This window comes from Sitophilus oryzae, unplaced genomic scaffold (assembly GCF_002938485.1).
Source record: "Sitophilus oryzae breed Bouriz unplaced genomic scaffold, Soryzae_2.0 scaffold_1297_pilon_pilon, whole genome shotgun sequence".
Taxonomy (NCBI): Eukaryota; Metazoa; Arthropoda; class Insecta; order Coleoptera; family Curculionidae; genus Sitophilus; species Sitophilus oryzae.
Genome location: NW_022145945.1, coordinates 8,622,053 through 8,643,442, shown reverse-complemented (window position 1 = coordinate 8,643,442; position 21,390 = coordinate 8,622,053). Strand labels below are relative to the sequence as shown.

At 31.2% G+C, this 21,390-nt stretch overlaps 1 protein-coding gene across 3 annotated transcripts in view; it reads right to left on the bottom strand.

Moving 5' to 3' along the window:
- Positions 1-21,026, bottom strand: part of LOC115874702 (calcium-transporting ATPase type 2C member 1) — a 56,502-nt gene extending 35,476 nt beyond the window's left edge. Inside the window, exon 1 of one of the 3 annotated variants that reach the window (XM_030889939.1) lies at positions 20,877-21,026. In XM_030889939.1, the coding sequence (XP_030745799.1) occupies positions 20,877-20,945 (69 nt within the window). In that variant the 5' untranslated portion in view covers positions 20,946-21,026. Of the gene's footprint in view, positions 1-870; positions 1,213-20,301; positions 20,517-20,876 lie in introns of those variants that run through there. The other 2 variants (XM_030889938.1, XM_030889940.1) reach the window with 2 other exon arrangements.
- Between the last annotated feature and the right edge of the window lie 364 nt (positions 21,027-21,390).

Here is a 21,390-nt window from a genome sequence, read left to right as displayed (position 1 = left end):
CTCAATTTTTTCAAATGGAACGAGGGTGGCTCATTAGCATATTTAGAAAAAGCATTTTTTTACGAATAATTTGATACCACACACTTGGTATTTCAAGTAAAATTTTCGTTACGAACCGCAAGTTATACTTTCAAATAAACCATACGCGAAAATGTCAAAAGTTGACATATGATATGTCATTCTATTCAGAGTGACATTTTCTATCGAATAAAGAAAAGAAATACCGAGGGTACCATTTAAAAATCAAAAGTTGTAGTCATTTCCGGTGAAAGAGGAAGTGACTAAAAACAATTGAATACGTCAATCAATTCTAATTTATGTCATATACTAACATACCAAATCTCGTTTTTTTTAACTAAAAAAATAAAAAAGTTATAGGAGTGAGCCACTTTTGAGACACACCCGGTATATTAATGACAAATTGCATTTAGTAAGTCTGCTCCTCAACTGTTTACCGTCATCAGACAAAGATAAGTCTAATAACATCGTACTTATAACTCATGAATTAAATACGACTTCACATAAGACTACTTTTTAGTCAAATTTATTTCTTTTATAACTAAACCTGCGTTTTAATGATAAGAAACAAAATAATTCAAATTATAGGAAATGACATTAGAATATTTGTAACTGTGAAAGTCCTATTGATCAAAAAACATTGTGATCGTACAATATAATTTGTTTACATTGTGAAGCTGTGATCTGTGTGATCATAATCAATGCATCAAACTTAAATCAAATTAAAAAACAAAATAAATCACGCAGTAAAATTTGTTTATATTCTGAAAATATAATGTCATCACAGTCAGTGTTAAAAAAAAATAAACAAATATAAATCGGCTTAAAAAATAAGATTTAAATATTTCTCACCTTTTTGTTGTTTTTGAAAAATGGCCAACATTTCCCCATATCGAATCACCAAAAAGCCACAAAAGACTTAAAAAAACTACACTAAACGATATTTTCGAAAAAAAACTTAAGGAAAACTCTCTTGAATAAATGAAACAACCGGCTTTGACTTCAATCGACTGCAGAAAACGTGCCGTTTTACAAATTGACCAAAAATCGATTAATTTAAGTAGTGCGATAGGCTAGTAGTAAAAACGGAAAGGCACATTCCTTGTTTGTCGTTGTAAAACAGATGATTTTGTTACAATAAAAACTCTAAACTAATAAAATTCGCTTTTCGGGCGACATTTATTTATATCTGGCGGTTCTTCGCGATCATATCGCCTTAACAATTTGTTTGAGAATGGTTTAAGATAATTAAACAAAAACCACTGATGCTGTGACTACAGCCTCCTGTTTTTTTTTTGGGTGGGGGTGGTATAGTATAGTGTCGCCGAATGTATAGGTAGCTTTACAGTAGCAATGTAATTTCAGAAGAAAATAATTCATTCACTTTAAAATGTTCAATGTTGAACTGTTTTTTCATGCAACAATACAAAAATTAAATATTGTTTGTTGGTTAGCGCATAACTTTACAACGCAACGGTTGAATTAATTTACCTATTTTTTAATTTGTTACAATAGTAGTACAACAGTATTACATACATTGTGTCAATTTTAAAACTTCCCACCCTTAATATCTTTCTTGCAGTTAAAAATATGAGAAATCGGAAAGACACGTCAATTTTATTTGTAAGGGGGACACTTGAAATGAATAGTTTTATCCTTTTTTTGAATCCCCTAGGAGGGGTAGATGTCACCCTTACCATCTTAAATGGCAATGGGGGACAAGTGGCACATCGTTTTAAAGGGCGTTTAATTTTCTTTTCAGTGGTATCCTACTTTCTTGTTTTTAGTCCAGAAGTTTCCGAATAATCGCGTTTCAAAGTTGCAGAAACAATTAAACATGCCTGCATTGAGATTTTGGTTTTCAGGCTAGTGTTTACACAAAAATTATTGCAATGCGTCTCCTTGTGGTACAAATGATTAGAAGATTAGATGGCAACATGGACGTAGCCATTACATTTTTCTAGGGGGGTCGAAATATTAATAAACAGAAAACATCATAAACATTAACGTTTCTTTTCTCAAATTCGATTATTGGAGTGACGAAAACGCGCATATTTTTCGAGAAGGACATACACAATATGTTAATGTTAAAAGCCCCAAAAAGTTAATGTTTGGGCAGGTGTTCTTGGAAATTCCATTACTGGTCCTTAATTTATTGAAGGAAACCTTACAGGTGATCTATATCTTAATATGCTTCAAGATACTATTGTTCCTTTTTATCTCTCAAGAGCTAGAAACTCAAATTGATGCAGAGGGTAATACAGTTTTACAGAAGGATTTGTTAACATTCCAGAAGGACGGTAGTTCCTCCACCTCATTATTTTCTTCCGGTCCGCCAGTGGCTAAACCAGAGATTTCTGGGTACATGAATTGGCAGAAGGGGATCAATTGAATAGCCTCCAAGTTCACCGGATATAACTCTCTTAAACTTCTTCGTTTGGGGACATCTTAAATCCATTGTTTATAAAACACAACCTATTGGTAGGTAATCTTAAAAGGCGAATTACAGCAGAATGCCGGTTAATTGTTTACAGGAAAATGGACACCATTTTGAACAACTTATAAGATAGGTCGTAAGTGGTGTAACCTAATCTTCTAATCATTTGTAAAGTAAAGAAAGTAAAGATTTGAAGTTAACGTCTCCTTTTTGCTGCCAGGGCTAATCTTGGACGGGGACTACTTTGTTTGCGGAATCCGAACCGCGGTCCTCGGCCATAGCATGGTCAATGGCCTACCGACTTGGCAAGTGTCTAAATCGACTTTTACTCACGAGATATCCGATCTCATTCTCATCCGGCCTCGAACCGGCGAGAATGAGCAGTGTGTGTCAATAGATTTTACCCTTTTGCCTTTTTTGTACAACAGCCCGATACAGAGTTTCGAACCGGTCACGCGTCCATCCACTAGTATCGCCTTACGTCGCTTAACTTCGGTGTTCTAATGGGAACCGGTATTTCGACGTAACTGGGCCGTTGTCCTAATCATTTGTACTACGAGCCCTAACAACTATATGTTGGGACAAGGTCTTTTTTGCAATGAAAATAGTAATTTGTTAAAACAACTCAATTTATTTTGTTTATTATTCTAAATTCAAACATTACAATATGATCTAGACAATTTTACTACATTTTTATAACTTTGCAAACAAATCACTTTTGATAATAGCTTATTTTTCCAAAATCAACCCAAATTTGCTGACAACTATATATTGGGACAGCACAACAAGAAATTTGTTTAATACGGAGTTACGTCACCTTTCGCCTTAACAACTGCCTGAACTCTTAATGGCATTGTATTTACCACAGATTGGCACATTTGAGGAGAAAAATTATCCCAAATTTCCTGCAGTTTTGCCCACGAATCAAAAATTGTTCGTTGAGGGTGGTTTCTTAAATATTGCTTCATTTTATGCCACTCGGTTTCTATAACATTGAGGTCCGGACTACTTGCAGGATGGGATAGAACTTTTATATTATTATTACTGAACCAATCTTTAGTTGATTTTGCTGAATGGCACAATGCTCCATCTTGTTGGAAAATATAGTTTTCGTTTGGAAACAATTCTTGAGCACTAGGCAAAAGTGAGGTCCCAAGTATATGTTGATGTTTTTGGGCGTTAACAGTGCCATGTATAAAATTTAATTTGCCCAAACCTCTTACTGACATGCAACCCCAAACCATAATCCCCTTAGGAAATTTAACAACCCTCTTTAAGCAATCTTTATGAAAGGCTTCTGCTTTATTTCGTATTATTCGTTTTCGATGATCTCCAACGCAAACATCAAATTTAGACTCATCGCTAAATATGACCTTTTTCCAATCATTGTGTGTCCACGATAATTTAGATTTTGCTCAATTGTAGCGATTTTTCTTTTGCATTTCTGTCAGTAGCGGTTTTTCTTTGGTCTAAATAAAAATTTGTACCAATAATCTTCAGGTAATTGATTATCCACACAAAATAAAGTTTACCTTGTAAAACCCCAGACCGCATTTATGGATATATTTTCGGCAACATTCTCTTGATATATTTAAACCAGTTACAGTATTCCATTTAACTGTTACTTTGCGAAGAGTACTTCTTCTCGCAGACTTGCAAATTTTTACTAAGTTTCGTAAATCTCTTTGAGATACAAACTTTTGGCCTTCCCGAACTTTTACCTCTAACGTCTACATTGGCAGATTCGCCGTATTTTTTTATTATATTAAAGACCGTGGTTTTTGGAATACTTAAATCATCAGAAATTTTTCGAATTGTTTTTCCCGTACTGTATTGACGAATGATAATTTCCCGTAGTTTTTGATTTGTAGCTTTTCCACGGACCATTACTTTGAATTAAATAATTAACAAAATTGAAAATTAAAAAAATTAAAATTACTTACAGTAAATCTCACTACTCAAAGTATCGAGTCACTTACAAGCTGTCAATGCTGAAGTAAACAGTTTGCGACATTTGTGACGTTTATAGCAAAGCCGCCTATAATGATATTAATTATTTAAAAATACACAATCGCGCCTCAGATGGACCACAAAAATTACAGCATGATACCCACGAGGAATTAAGAGACCTAGAAGAAGACCAAACCTGAGATCGGACTATAATATTAAGAAATTAGCAGAGATAACTTGGACCTGCACAGCCAACAATAGACAACAATGGGCCCAAACACAAAGAGAGTATGTGAGGGAGACTATACATACCATAACTGGAAATGGTTGAATAAACTGAAAATGATGATGACGACTTTTGATATATTTTACCTTTAAAATAATTTCGTTACCATCAAATGCCTTTTATAGAAGAAATACTTTTAAATTTAAATAGTTGTAACTAAGAAAAAAAAAATAAAATTTTAAATTCCAACATGATATAGGTACCATTCGCAGACACGATATCTTCAGTACCACTATACGTAGTCGGTCAAAGCTAAATTGCGGTCTATCAATTATGTTACAATTTTCTCAATTAAATAATAAATATGGCCATCATTGTGTTGGCGACTATGGAACGCGTTAGTTGAAATACAAAAGGCAATTGTTGCAAAATTCAGTAGCGTTCATTGGACAATCAACAAAAAATACATAATACACGCATTACATATTTTTTAAATATTCGCTTAACTGTGAAAAACATATGTTTTAATCGCTATCGACAGTAATTAAAAAACGTTTGGCGAAAAAAAATAAAAATGTGTATTTATTGGATGTTCACAATAGATATTGGAAAAATACATATCAAAAGACGGGAGGAAAAAAAATACAATTATTCTTGTTGCAAAAAAAAATTAAATACAGCTAACACGTAAATATAACTTTTAAATATTGATGTTCTGCTTAGTATAAATAAAGTACGATCTTTGAAAGACTAGTTAAAAAAGAAGAAAGTAGTTCTAGTAAGAAAGTGTACAGGGTCCGGCAAATGTGCGTCGAACACCTGTCACTCCGAGAATAAAAAACTTGGGAATTTTGTTGTGCAAACAAAGGAAAAAAGTGTATACTAGGATCTATTTCAGTAAAATATTTTAACTTTTACAGGGTGGCTCAAAAATGTATTTATTCAAAGTAGTAATTTCAAAGATATTAATAAATAAATAAAAAATATATTTTTTTTCAAGCTGCCTTAAAAAAAATATTAGAAATACAAGAACTGTCCTGAAATCGAAACTATATTAGGTATTTACTTTAGATGGTCTATAACTTTATAAATATCGTAATCTTAAATCATAGAGGATGTTCAAAATTTTACACAAAACTTTCTAAAATATAAAATAATTTTTCTTTGTTTTTTTTTAATGGAACACTTTGTAAATTATTTTTTATTAGATGGAGAATTAAAAAATAAAGATTTTTGTATTTAAAGTATTTCAAAATTTTTAATGGTTTAGCAGATACGCGCAGTATTATTTCATATGGCTCTCTCAACGGTAAAATACGAAAGAAAAATCATTTGGTGGCTTTGATAAAAATTTACTATGGAAAATGCCATATGAAATATAAAACCGCGAATATCTGCGAAACCGTTAGAAATTTTCAAATACTCTAAATACAAAAAATGTTCATTTTTTAATTCTCCATCTGTTGAAAAAATAATATACAAAGTGTTCCTTTTAAAAAAACGAAGAAAAATTATTTTTAATTTTAGAAAGTTTGGCGTAAAATTTTGAACATCCTGTATATATATAGAAAATAAGTATAGACGATCTAAAGTAAATATCTAATATAGTTTTGATTTCAGGACAGTGCTTGTATATTTATATTTTTTTGAGGAAGGATGAAAAAAATATATTTTTTATTTATTTATCAATATCTCTGAAACTATCAAAATATATTTAGTCATATCTTAGGATTATGTAAAGTGATCTGAAAAGAAGCCCAAAACGCAATAATATACAGAGTGTTCCAGTAAAAAAAATCATCCCGATCTACTACTTTTTTGAGCCGCCCTATAGAAGTTAAAATATTTTCCTTAAATACATTCTAGAACATACTTTAGATTTGCACTTAAACAAAATTTCCAAGTTTTTTATTCTAGGAGCTACAGATGTCCGACGCATTATTGCCGGACCCTGTATAAAGTCGAATTATCTTAGATTGGGTATTTAAATTTTTCGGGATTTTCGGAATCACGGGATTTAATATCGGAATTTCGGGAATAAAATATACACCGGCATCCCGATTTGGAAACCGTAATAGTACCCAAGAAACATGCAAAAAATTAGGAAACTCCTAAAAATTTAATAAATTTTTTGTATCAAATGCTTGCAAAGTTATTTCAACAAATCAAGTATGAGTATACAGGATGAGTTTCCTACGATGTTCTCTATGGGTATCTCGGAGTAGTTACTGGAGATAGAGAGTCGGTTAAATGGCGAAAGAATTGCAGTTTTGTGGAGTCATAAATATGCGCCTTTCAGATTTTTGAAAAAGTTCATGGCTTATTAAATATTTCGAAAGAAAAACAAATTTTGATTATTTTAAAAATTGTCCAAACTCCATTATAATCTATTTTAGACAAAAAGTTTTCAGATAAAAGTTGTAGATAATCACATCCCTAACGAGTTTGTGTTCTCCGATTTTTTCTAAAGCCTGTCATTTTTGACATATGACACAAACATATGTTTTTCTAAATGGAAACCGTAGTTGGCCATGCCTTCATAAAAAGCGCCATTTTTTAAGCTTTTCAGCGATATAAGCTCTAATATGATTTTTTTACAAAATTACTGAGTTATAATCAATTCTTACCTTACTTAGTTAGCCATGGAAACAAGTAAGTTCAATCGTTCGTCGTTGCTCTCAGAAATATAAAACTGTCACATCCAAACTTTGTAAATTAAAATAAACAAAAATTGTAAATATGAATTATCAAATGAAATTTAAAAAGATGCATTTATGTACCTACTCAAAACAATGGTTGATTTTTTAAACATTTTCAATGTATTAATAATTCACAGTAATGTAAATTGTAAAGAGCCGTTTAATAATATATTTTGACTTTTTATAAGTTATAAATCATAACAAAATAAGAACACCATGCCAACTAAGTGAAATTAGTCAAGAAATATAAGAATTGGCTAAGTAATTTTGTAAAAGCTTCAGTAATTTTGTGAAAAAAAAAACATAGTATAGTTTAAATCGCTGGTAAGCTTAAAAAATGGCGCTTTTTATGAAGTCATGGCCACCTATAGTTTCTATTTAGATGGCCTAGTTTGTGTCATATGTCAAAAATTAAAAGCTTTAGAAAAAAACGGAGAACACAAACTCATTAGGGGTATGATTATCTACAACTTTTATCTGAAAACTTTTTGTCTAAAATAGATTATAATGGAATTAGGGGCAATTTTTAACAGCCAAAATTTGTTATATATATATATATATATGTATTGTTTGATTGTAACTTTTTCAAAAATCTCAAAGGCGCATAATTATGACCCCACAAAACTGCAATTCTTTCCCCTTTTAACCGACTCTCAATCTCCAGTAGTTTCCGAGATACCCATAGAGAACATCGTAGGAAACTCACCCTGTATTTAATTGGACCTTATTCCTCTATTGTACCAAGCTATCGTTTATACGAAAATTATTGACGTAGATGGCATGTGTAATAATAATTATTAATATCATTAATAATTAAACAGAAACGTGTGAAAAGTACTCAAAAGCAGAAAAATATGTAAATATGTTGCACACTGACTTTTGAATCATTTTGCGCACAGATTGATAAGTTTGCGAAGGAACTATGCCTCATTTAAAAAAAAAAAGAACGTTGTGTATATTCTATTCTATATTTATGGCAGATTTGACATTGTCAATGTACGTGCAGATCAACATTGCAAGGAAGATTAGAGAACACAATAGATAATAAAATATTAAGACATAAATTGACATCTTCCAAAATAACACATTTGCAACCACTCTAGCTCGATTGGTAATGCGTGAAAACTAAGAAAAAATATAAATTTCTTCGTAAAAATACGAAAATATTTTTTTTATCAACATTAGACTTTTTTGAATGTCTAATTAAAAATAACGTACTAATAATGTGTCGGTGTCGACACCGGAACACCGGATAGCCTATATTTGGCCACCGGTGTCAGCCCAACACCGGTGTTATAACGGTGTTCCGGTGTTTGGAACAGGCCTAGACCTTGCAGTTGAACATTGTTCTTTTTAGAACTTCTTTTAGGGCGAAGTGCACCAAGATAGCTTAATAGCCGTAAAAACTCATCGCAACTTTATCAGAATATTTTGAACGGGAAAGTGGTAGTAATGGCCCTTTATGTTCCGTAAGTGCTGTTAAGAAGGTTAGTTTTGTTGATGTAAATAATAACTGTTTATATATTTATAATTAATTTATTTTTGTTTCCTAAAATATTTTGATTAAAAAAATATATGTAAAACTCTGCCGGTCAAGCTTAATCACCTGACTAAAAGTTTATTTGATATGAACTATAGGTAGATACTTGACATAGTTCTTCTCACGTTACTTGTCCAACGCTTTGATATTAATAACTGTGTTCTGTTGTAGACGCTGCATCGCGGGCTTTATTATCTTTAAAATTATTTCAAGTTCTTTAAAATTTTTATATTTATTTTTTTTAACTCTCTGTTTTTTAGTACCCAAATGCTATTTAACTACCTTTTTCTGCATTAAAAAAATACTATTAAAAACAAAATCTGGTGTTACATCAAAACTTATAAGATTATCTGTAGATGTAAGTAATCGATAAATTGTATTTCAAGTAGTAATTACATATCGATAAGATTTTTTATACGAATACTCCAGTAAACGAAGGTTGAAACCACGCCTAAATTCGTCGACTGGGACTATTCAGGCGGATTGCGTACCTTTTGGGGAGTAGTTTTAGGAGAAAAAATTGTAACACCGTGCTCGGGCAGCTTTGACCGAAAAAATGGCCCCAAATAACACCAAAAAAACTAATTTTTGTTTTTTTGCAAATATCTGCCAAAATATGCAATTTACAAAATTTTTATTTATTATTTACAAAGTAAATAAAAAATAATGCTTAGGTACTTAATTTTCTACAAAAATAGTCCTTTTTTACGCAGAATTAGTAGTTTTCGAGATATTTCGCCTCGAAGATCCCTAAATTTTCTCTTAAAGTCTTAAAGCTCCGAAGATAGATTTCATAAGCGTAACAATATAACAATATAGACTGATAGGACAAATTGCTTAACAACTCGGTTAAAATTTAATATTCTTTTGATGATTCAAAGTTCATTTAAAAAGTAGAATCAACAGCTACCACGTGTTGGAACTTTGTCATATTTTATGATAATAAAAGAACTGAGCACATTCCTTGTAGAACCCGCGACACAAGTCCCTTCCCCGACACAAACGGTACATTGTGAGACAGGAAATTGTAGAGAGAAACAAGCCCTATAACATAGGATACAACTGTTTAACAAACAGTCCTTTCCATAAAATCAATAAAAGGAAACATATACGAAATAATATAAATGGACTGATTTCTTTCGAAAATCGACAACTATGAAACTATGATCCCTTCCCCGACACAAACGGTACATTGTGAGACAGGAAATCGTAGAGAGAAACAAGCCCTATAACATAGGATACAACATTTTAACGAACAGTGCTTCCCATAAAATCAATAAAATGAAAAATATACGAAATAATATACATGTACAGATTTCTTTCGAAAATCGACAACTATGAAACTATGATCCCTTCCCCGACACAAACGGTACATTGTGAGACAGAAAATTGTAGAGAGAAACAAGCCTTATAACATAGGATACAACATTATAACGAACAGTGCTTTCCATAAAATCAATAAAATGAAAAATATACGAAATAATATAAATGCACAGATTTCTTTCGAAAATCGACAACTATGAAACTATGAACCCTTCTTGGACACAAACGGTACATTGTGAGATAGGAAATTGTAAAGAGAAACAAGCCCTATAACATAGGATACAACTGTTTAACAAACAGTCCTTTCCATAAAATCAATAAAAGGAAACATATACGAAATAATATAAATGGACTGATTTCTTTCGAAAATCGACAACTATGAAACTATGATCCCTTCCCCGACACAAACGGTACATTGTGAGACAGGAAATCGTAAAGAGAAACAAGCCCTATAACATAGGATCCAACATTTTAACGAACAGTGCTTCCCATAAAATCAATAAAATGAAAAATATACGAAATAATATACATGTACAGATTTCTTTCGAAAATCGACAACTATGAAACTATGATCCCTTCCCCGACACAAACGGTACATTGTGAGACAGAAAATTGTAGAGAGAAACAAGCCTTATAACATAGGATACAACATTATAACGAACAGTGCTTTCCTTAAAATCAATAAAATGAAAAATATACGAAATAATATAAATGCACAGATTTCTTTCGAAAATCGACAACTATGAAACTATGATCCCTTCCTCGACACAAACGGTACAGTGTGAAACAGGAAATTGTAGAGAGAAGATTTCATAAGCGTATCATTGACTGATAAGACAAATTGCTTAATAACTCGATTAAAATTTAATATTTTTTTGATGATTCAAAGTTCATTTAAAAGGTAGAATCAACAGCTACCACGTTTTGGAACTTTGTCATATTTTATGATAATAATAAAAAAACCGGGCACATTCCTTGGCCAAAAAATTTTCAGATTTTATTGTTAACTTATTCATATTTTCACTAATAATAGCTTATTTGTCAATATTTTTTTAACAGTACTTGTTCCTAGAGTATCGTTAAGCTACTCAGAAATTTTGAAGTATTTCTTTAATCACATTTTAATAAAAAAAAACAATTATTTGTGAGTGACTTTTTCCGCTTTTTTGGTATTTCCGGAAAGTGTCGTAAACAACAGAAAATTGCATTATTACGAGTAGTCGAATTGTGTCTTTTTACGAATAAGTTTGCGAAAAAAAGTGCCAGAATCATATTTTTAGCTAAGCCATCCAATCTTCCATTTGGCGATCATGAAAATCATCTACATGATATATTTTGGTAAATATTGGCGGAAAACACGTTATTTGACCCTTTAGGGCCGTTTTTAACCGTTTTTCTGGGACTTTACGAAAAAAAGTGTCAGGACCTTTTTTGTAGACAATGACCAAGTTTCATTTTTTATTTCGAGAAAAAGTTTGTAAATTGCATATTTTGCCAGATATTTGCGAAAAACTGAACCTAGAATTTAAAATATTATTTAGTTACCAGTGCAGACGCAAGTGAGAAAACTTTGATTTAGACCTCCCTTTTTGAGAACAGTAGAAACTAAAATTTGTTGGATAGATAATTATATTTTTAAACCAATCCGAATACCGAAAATACGAATAAACGAAATATTTTATTTGACTCTAAAAACATTAAAACAATGGATTTAAACATCATAATCTAAAACAAATATTATGATTTAAGTTTTTTGGTACAGTGGAAATATTTTTCGAAATTTGCAGAAACAAAAATACCTCCTATACATATAATTAACAATTTCTTTGCAAAAAACAATTCTATTGATAGTCTAGTAAATTCGACATGGACAGTTAGTTTGTGTTCAGCCATGCAGTAAACCCAAACCCATTTCTTATTTAAAAAAACTCTTCCATTTAGTAATCTACTGTCCTCATAATTATATTCCTAATTATTTATAATTTCTGCGCTCTTTTTTGCGTTTCTTTTACAGTTTATTTCACCTCGAAAAAAATTATTCACGAATACAATTTTTCAAAATTTTACCCTGCACAAAAAAGAGTAATAATTAAATTCTAACGCTACTAAACGTAAACTTTTTGGTATTTCCTTGAAGAAAAAAGGATGGAAATATGAAAAGCCTTGCAAAAACTTTTCTACTAATGTAATAGTTTAGTAAATAATTAAAAAATGTCAACGGTATTTTTGATGATCGTAATTTCTCTTTCGATTATCTGAATCAGATAGAAAAAATTCCGGAAATATTACAAAAATTAACCAATTATTCTTGTTTCTGTTAATAAAAGTTATTATATTTATAGTGTCGCCTTCATTTATTCTTAAATGTATTACTATGTTTTGTGTTTAAATGTTTTTGTGGTGTACAATAATTACTGTAAATAAAACCATGAACTTGGTAACGTGCTTGTTACACGGGTATAGATAAACTAATCATTAAAAAGGTACTTAACTTTATAGTAATGAAATAAAATAAATAATTTTTTAGGTTTAGGTATGTATGTATATGCATACAACATTTTATCTATCAACGTACTTATACAAATAATAATATAACAAAACAAGGTTATAGGGTTTTAATACATAAATTAGTTGCCTTCCAATACAGTTTTTTGAAGTGAAATTTCTCTACGCGCGCTGCGGGAGTAGAGAATTGGTCAAGTGCGAGTCGGACTCGCGCACGAAGAGTTCCGGTCATTATCTATGCAACATTAGACAACTATATTATTATAAGAAACACATTATTAAAAATTGTATTAATCAATAATAAATATGTAAAAAGTAAAAATAAATATGTAAAAATTTTAAAAAAACGATTAAAAAAAAGTCGCCTTGACTAGGATTCGAACCTGCCTTACTATAGTAAACGCCACGAATGTTTGGGAGTGATTCATCGCTTGATGAAGTTAGAATCGACACGCGCGCTATCATTTTTACATTAAAAATGTAAATGTTTACCGCAGACGTAGGTTTTTAAAAGCCCGGTCTAATCATCTGCCTACGCTCCTCCTACTTATTCTAAAATGTTAGCGTGATTGACAAAGACGATATTATATCGCGTTTCTTTGATTGATTCGTTTTTGTACGTCAGTCCATTGGTGTGTTTGCAATGCGACCAATGGGGCATTCCATTTTATATTTATAACCAAATTATGGAGGGTTTTAAAAAGGAGATTTATCGACAAGGGGCATATTTGAAATTTCTGTCCCTACCTTAAAGCAAGTTTCTCGGTTTGACACCAGAGGCACTGTAAGCGTGTGAGATTGATCATTTTCTGTGTTTTTACTATTTTTTTTTAATTTAGAGTTAATTTATTGAACTATTAGCAATGTACCAATGAGTATTATTAAAAAAATCCTAAACGATAGATCTTGCTTCGTACCTGGCTGTATAAGTGGAACTTACAGTGGAAAAAAGACAAATAAAGAACGGGGTGAAAGAAACCCAAGCCTTTTCAAAGGTCCTAATGTAAGTGGTATACGTAATTAATTAAAAAAATATGGATAGATGTTAAGAAAAACATTCAAATTATACAGGGTTGTTCACCACATACGACACGGAATATTGTAGCTAAACGATTAGATTTTTACAAATTGTAAGTTTTGGGTTCGTTGAAGGACTACTAGAGCTACAATTTAAAAATATTTTTACAAGATACAGAGTGTCCCAAATATATAAAAAATATCAAAGTTGTATTTTTTTAAATGGAACACCCTGTATATTATTACATTTTTAGTTTCTACGATTAAAATAAAGGTAAATTTAATTAAGGTTTATTGCACTTAAACCTTACCGTTTTTGAAATATTTGCAATTTTGTGAAATTGCAGTATAAATTTTAAGGCTTCATTTCTCCGAGGGTATCAAAGTTTATAATACTAAATATTTACTGAAGTTTATTTATTGATCAGTTATTGTGTTGCAATAATAAAAATTTTACTACCTTATACAGAGTGTCTAAATATTTATTTTAAATAATTATTAGCTTTAAACGGCAATAACTTGTTTAATTTAAATGGAACACCCTGTATATTTTATAAGAATCAGATGCACAATTTAACTGACTATCAAATTGTATTATACCATTTTTACCTTCTCTTCAAGTTTCCGTAGAAAATACATTTTATTGTAATTTAGAACGTATTTATCAATATACCCATGGAATACTGACATTTTAAATTATTTTTAAAGATGTACCTAATTTTTAAAGAGTACAGATACTGATATTGTGGATATAGTTCGTTTATTTCATTAAAAAATAAAAAAAACTGTTTAAATGTTTATTAAAGAGGACCAATTAATATGTTTCCAGTATTCAAACTACATTAATTGACTGTTTGCGTTGATTAATAATAATTGCTTCAAATACTAAAAAACTGAATTATGTATGTGTATTAGATAGTGTGGTAAAAAAACTAACATCTTAAAAATGTTATTTCACTTTTTGACAAATGCTTATTTATAACAACAGAGACGTTCATTTTCATAACTTATTATTATATTGATTTCTGATTCAAATCCACATTTATTTAGAATAATTTATTAACGAACACAATTAAGTATGTAATTAATTAGTATTTGGGCAGAAATACTGGTGGTATATTTAATTAAAGGTATACACTTTTATAAAGTTTAAATAGTTTTCTTTTTGCATACAAATGGGCTAGTAATATTATCGTTTTACTAAAAACGATAATATGACTAGCCTGTACATTTTGTAGATTTGTTGTTTTAAAAACAATCTAAAATGTCAATATTCCATGGGTATATTGATAAATGAGTTCTAAATTATAAGAAAATGCATTTTCTATGAAAACTTGAAGGGATAGGTAAAAAATGGTATAATGCAATTTGATAGACCATTAAATTGTGCATCTGATTCTCATAAAATATACAAGGTGTTCCATTTAGATTAAACAAGTTATTGCCGTTTAAAGCTAGTAATTATTTAAAATAAATTTTTAGACACTCTGTATAAGGTAGTATAATTTTTATTAATGCAACACAATAACTGATCAATAAATAAACTTCAGTAAATATTTAGTATTATAAACTTTGATACCCTCGGAGAAATGAAGCCTTAAAATTTATACTGCAATTTCACAAAATTGCAAATATTTCAAAAACGGTAAGGTTTAAGTGCAATAAACCTTAATTAAATTTACCTTTATTTTAATCGTAGAAACTAAAAATGTAATAATATACAGGGTGTTCCATTTAAAAAAATACAACTTTGATATTTTTTATTTATTTGGGACACTCTGTATCTTGTAAAAATATTTTTAAATTGTAGCTCTAATAGTCCTTCAACGAACTCAAAACTTACAATTTGTAAAAATCTAATCGTGTAGCTACAATACTCCGTGTCGTATGTGGTGAACAACCCTGTATACTGTCAGTGCACAGATTAATTTTAACTTAACTCTTTTGAAATAAATTGAGTTCACTATTTATTCATTAATATTTTATTTACGAAAAGTTACCTCTACAATTATTAGATGACATTGAATATAATACATCTTGAATTTAATTGTCTACGAAACAGTGACAATTTGCAAAACTTTGCTAATGACATTAAAACTTAAATTCAGAAAATCTAAAGAAAAAACACTATTGGACACAGGAAACATTTCAGCTTAATGTGCATATTCTCTGGTTTCAGCTATAAAAAGTTATGGGATAGATAACACTGATCAAAGGGTGCAACAGTAGTGTTCATCTTCAATTTACATTGAAGTTATTCCTGATAAAATACTTTTAATTTTCGTGATTCAGTTTCTGTCAATTGCCGTAAAACCACTACTAGTTTGTTACGAAAGTTTTTAATGTTTTTAAAATGGTATCACACTGAACTGCATGTAAACATATCAATTTTAAATGTTTTTATGAAAAACTATTAATAAATCACTAACACAAACACACCATAAACTATTTAATTCGCATTTGTCATCAAGAAACAACTCTGGAAACAATTACTGTTTACATCAAATCAAAGGTTGAACTGGTGATATTTGTTGCTGGAACTTCTATCTTTTTTGTACAACAGTTCTTGGGAAGATTTATTTTAGCAGCTTATATTTTTCTTCGGCCGTGTGTGCACTAAAAAGAACCATATAATGAAACAATTTTATAATAACCACTTAGAAAAAGAATATCTAAAACCGGCATCTGATATAACCTAACTTCTAACTTACTTTTCAAACTCAAATTTAAGGTTTTGTATTCACAATTTTAGCCACGCACATTGTTCAATTAGAAAAAAAACACGTTTCTAAAAGCTAAATCTGGTAAAAATAGGGAGTTTTCGTTGCTTTAAAAAAATTCAACGGTACGGTTAACGGATACGTAACCATAACCGCTATTTTGACAGATAAAAAACAGTTTTCGGACTTTCGGTTCATCGGTTCGGAGCCGACATACGATACGATAACCGAAAACTGAGAGCTGACTGAGAGCACAGCCCGTAGCGTAGTGTTTTGATTTTTGGTTTTTGTATTGTTTTTTGATTTGAAAGTGCTTTATATGACTTTATTGGGTATCGCTATATAGGATGGACAATTTAATTTTATTGGGCTCTAGTGATGAATCGGATTTGGAGGATGCTATGTTGTTGGAAGGATTTGAAAACAACATCGAATATCGAGCAGAGTTTAACCTAGAAATATTATCTGACCAAGAGTGCAAAGCTAATTTCCGCTTTGAAAAAAAAGACATTCCTCGATTAGTTGAAGCAATAAAAATTCCCAACGAGTTTAACACAGATAAAATAAGTAATCAAAACATAAACAAAATAGAACGAGGTTAGGTTAGATCTGTATTTTTCAATGTTGTGTTCTACTGCGCTAGTGCGCATGCGTACCGCTATGTTAACGGCTTTGGCTAACATCCGTAAAATATCGGCAGTTAGCGGTTACGATATACGATAATCGAAATTTAAATGTCAAAATTGTCAATTAGCGTTAACCGGAATTCCAATTTGTAAGCAACGAAACTCCCTAATATGCCCAAATATTAACTGAACTCTATAATTTATAACAAAATAGTAATTCTTGCCACAAGAAGCTGTATATTTTTCAATCTCTTTGATCACATGCGCCCCTAAAGGCGATTTTCTAACTTCATTTAGATCATGAAATCTGGGCCCAAAATTTTTGCGTTCGATTCGCCTCCTCCTTTTAGACTCCATAAACCAAATATATGTTTTGACAAGACTTTGACAGTTAAAACAACAAATTACAACAGATTATATATTGATTATTATATGACTTGAAACACCACGGCACTGGAATTAAGTTTTATGTGACCTTGAACAGATTAGTTCACATGGTGTGCGTTCCACTAAGCGCTCATAATGCTAAAAATATGCCTTCGGTCGTTCCACATGACGATCGCGGACGTTGTGGTCGCGGCGTAAACGTCACTAATGACGTCATTATTTTCGCTCACGTCGAGCTCACAACGACCCATCTGAATATTAGGATCGAAGTGGACGTTGAGGAATTTTGGCGCAATTTTTAAAACTTAGACAAAAGATTATCGACTTAGGATAAAAATTTTCATAGATTCTCATAGCCAATAATACGTGGCCTAAGTGTTCGCTTTTTACGTCGCGATTTTGTAAAATTGCATTCCACTATTAATTCGTCTGAACTGAACTAGATGAAGAAGTTTCAGACACATTCCGATGCACCAAATATCCAACTGTCGCCAAAGACATTTTGATTTCTTTTTTTTAGACAGATTTTTTGAATTCTCTTCTGTGATTTTGACTATTATTTACTATTTATGGGACACATACATGGGGGGGATACATTGACAGGATTGACGCTTAAAACGCCCCATAACCCATTCCTCTTGAGTTTATGATTGTAACGCTCGCAAGCAGGTGGAACGGGAAAAATCGCGATCTTGAGCGTGAACGTTATGAGTGCTTAGTGGAACGTACTCATATGGTAGCGACCTTGTAGCGACCAATAAATCACTCCCAAACATTCGTGGCGTTTACTATACGACATTCTTTGTATACGACTCCAACGTCATAGCAGCGTAAAGTCCTAACGCTTTAAGCTTGATTTTCATGCATCCGTTATCCGACGATACGTTGATACGATATTAATTTTATTGGCTGAATTTAAAGACTTCGATTGGTTAGAAACGGTTAACCAATCGAAGTTTTTAAATTCAACCAATTAAATTAATATCGTATCGTCGGACAACGGATGCATAAAAATCAAGCTTTAAACCACGCGGCCACCGAGGACTTGAAAGATTCTATGTAAAATTCTTACTTAAAAGATAATGTTTAGTGAAAATACTTTTTTATTTATAAACATAGTATTTGTTCTTATAGCGGCAACATAGATACATTAGCTGTAAAAATGTCAACTGTCTAGCTATAACGGTTCATAAGATAGACCTTTGTGACAGACGGATGAACGGACAGCGAAGTCTTAGTAATAGGGTTCCCGTTTTTACCCTTTGGGTACGGAACCCTAAAAATCAAGGCCCTGACACACGAGCTAGTGGTAACGGTCGAAAAAGTGGTACGCCAATGAGGAACTCATAACCAGGGCCATATGTGAGCTAGGGGTCTGAACTTTGGGAATGTAGATCTTTTCATGATATTGGTATGTCGATAGATTGGACTAAGGCCAACTTGACCGTGTACGACACGTGTCACTGTGACAGTTAGCTTTGACGTAAGAAACGTCAAAAGTTGATGTCGTCCGATCGCGACCAAATTTGGTGGGTAGACTATGTGAGCGACGGAGCACACGATCCCACCCTGCAAAGTTGGATACGACGTTTCGTTTACATCTTTATTAGGGGTGGGGTTCTCTAAAGAGACGAAATAATCAGGATTTTTCTTAATTTTGCGTCGATTGGAACTAAACTCGGTAGAGGTACCCGCATGGAGCCCTCAAACGAACAGACGGTCATTTTAATACGAATTTTGTGAAAGTGAATTATTTATTAATTTTTAATACTTTTTCAACATTTCAAACTACAGTTTTTCAAACATGTCCTTCAAATCCTTCAATTTAATAGCTGTTAGTAAGATGATTCACTTCAAATATGCGCACATAGTGCACACACAATTTTTTTTAATAATTGTAATTAATTTTTTTAATAATTGTAATTAATTTTTTTAATAATTGTAATTGTTAAACTGTCTAAAATATATATATTACCTATGTATGTATCTACATTAAAAAAATAAAATATTCTAATTAAGTCTATGCTTAACTCTGCACAGAAAACACAATAAATATAAAGATGTTTTAACGCTTATTAACAAATTAACCATCAAGGGTAGTATAATATTTGAAGCAAGTTCTAATAACGCGAATTTACAAAAGCTGTTCTGTGACCTTGATAGAACTTATTTATAAAACGGAACAGCAGGTAGGTATGCAAAAGAACCTGATTATAAATTAAGAATTGTATAAGTAGAGGTAGGTTGGTCTATTAAAATAATAATATTCAAAAAAAATAATGTTTTGTTCGTGGATATCGCTAAATAAAATAAATTCAAGTTAAACACGGAAAAAATTAACTATTTAAATTATAAATTAAGTAGGTATAGGTAGTAGTTAAATTAAAAGTATTAAAGCACTCAAATTTCTAATATTTACATTATGTTATCTCTAACAACGCGAATCTAAGAAACATAAAAGTGTTTAATGTAATATAAAAGGATTTACTATTAAGTATTTGTAATTAAGAAAATAATAGGATTATAATTATTACATATTACTAGGAATGTTAATACGTACAGATCTTTTAATATACAAATAATAGAGTATGACCATTATTTAGTTGCAAATACCTAAAATAATAGTATACAATATAAAACAAATACACACGTAACATTCAATAATTATTGATCAGAACAATTTAATTGATTTCTGCCTGACCAATTTATCAACAAAGGAACTGTCTGTAAAACTAACTATTAAATATATAGTTGCATGCTTCAAGCACAACGGCGATCTATTTTCGAAAACAAACATTAGAGAAATGTTTGTTTCCAAAATAGTAGCAAAAGAAAAAGTAACAATTTTCATACCGAATTCCGATGAATGGTCAAGTGATGCACATCCTTGTATGAATAGAGAGGCAATTTTTGGTACTTTGCGTTGGAGAATGTTTTCTTCATCGTTGCCAGAAATTTTGAAGATGAACAGCGAGTAGTTCTGTGTAATTTTTTTTACATATTTTCGAAAAAACATTTACCTATCAACGCGCTAGTTGTCGACTTGTCAAGTGACGGCATCGTACAGCTGTTTTTGACAGTTCAACATGAAGTTAGCGACGATATGGCGACGATCCATAAAACGGTTTATTTGAACGAAATCTTAATTTATGCAAAACGTTTTAAAATTTTTCTGCTGGATATCGACTTTTAGCTAGTTAAAAACTACAATAATTAATTTCTAAAAGAAAATATTTAATTTCAATAGGAAGCAACTAAAATATTCCCGTCTCAAATTCATAAAACATTTTGAATCTGATGTCGAAATACTAACGTTTTAAAAATGGCTTTAGGATCTAAACCAAAACGCATGCGAATTTTAGATAAATATAATAATTTTGCGCAAAAAAACGCTGGGTTTTAGTATAACGATTTAAAATATTACTTACTCCAATAGTTTTTCTTTGATTATTGGAAATAGACGGTAATTTTCCAGAACTAAAATATGCGTTCGTCATCAACACACTTTTAATAAGATTTTGAAAAGGAGAATAAAACAATTAATTTTGAATATGCCATTCTGACAGAAATACTGATTTTGATGTTTTCGTTTGACAATTGACAATATACTGTCTGTTAAACACAGTAGCGTCCTCTGAGCCATAAACTCTGAGCGTCCTCATATACAGGGAGAGTATGAAAACTCTCCCATCTCACCATGTTTACGGCAATATTCGTGCTACTAAATCTGTGCAATTTGTTAGCACATTTCTTGAAGGTTTGATAAACGGCCTGAAAGATTCAGTCGCGTACTGATATACAAAGAATAATCCAAAAGTTACTATGTTTGCAAAATCTGTGCAGGTTAAATACAAAAAATGTTTTGTATCATTGTGAAGCAGGAAACTGCTCAGAAGAATACGCTCATATTGGACGCGTTCAGGGACGGTCAGCGGCTGAGTA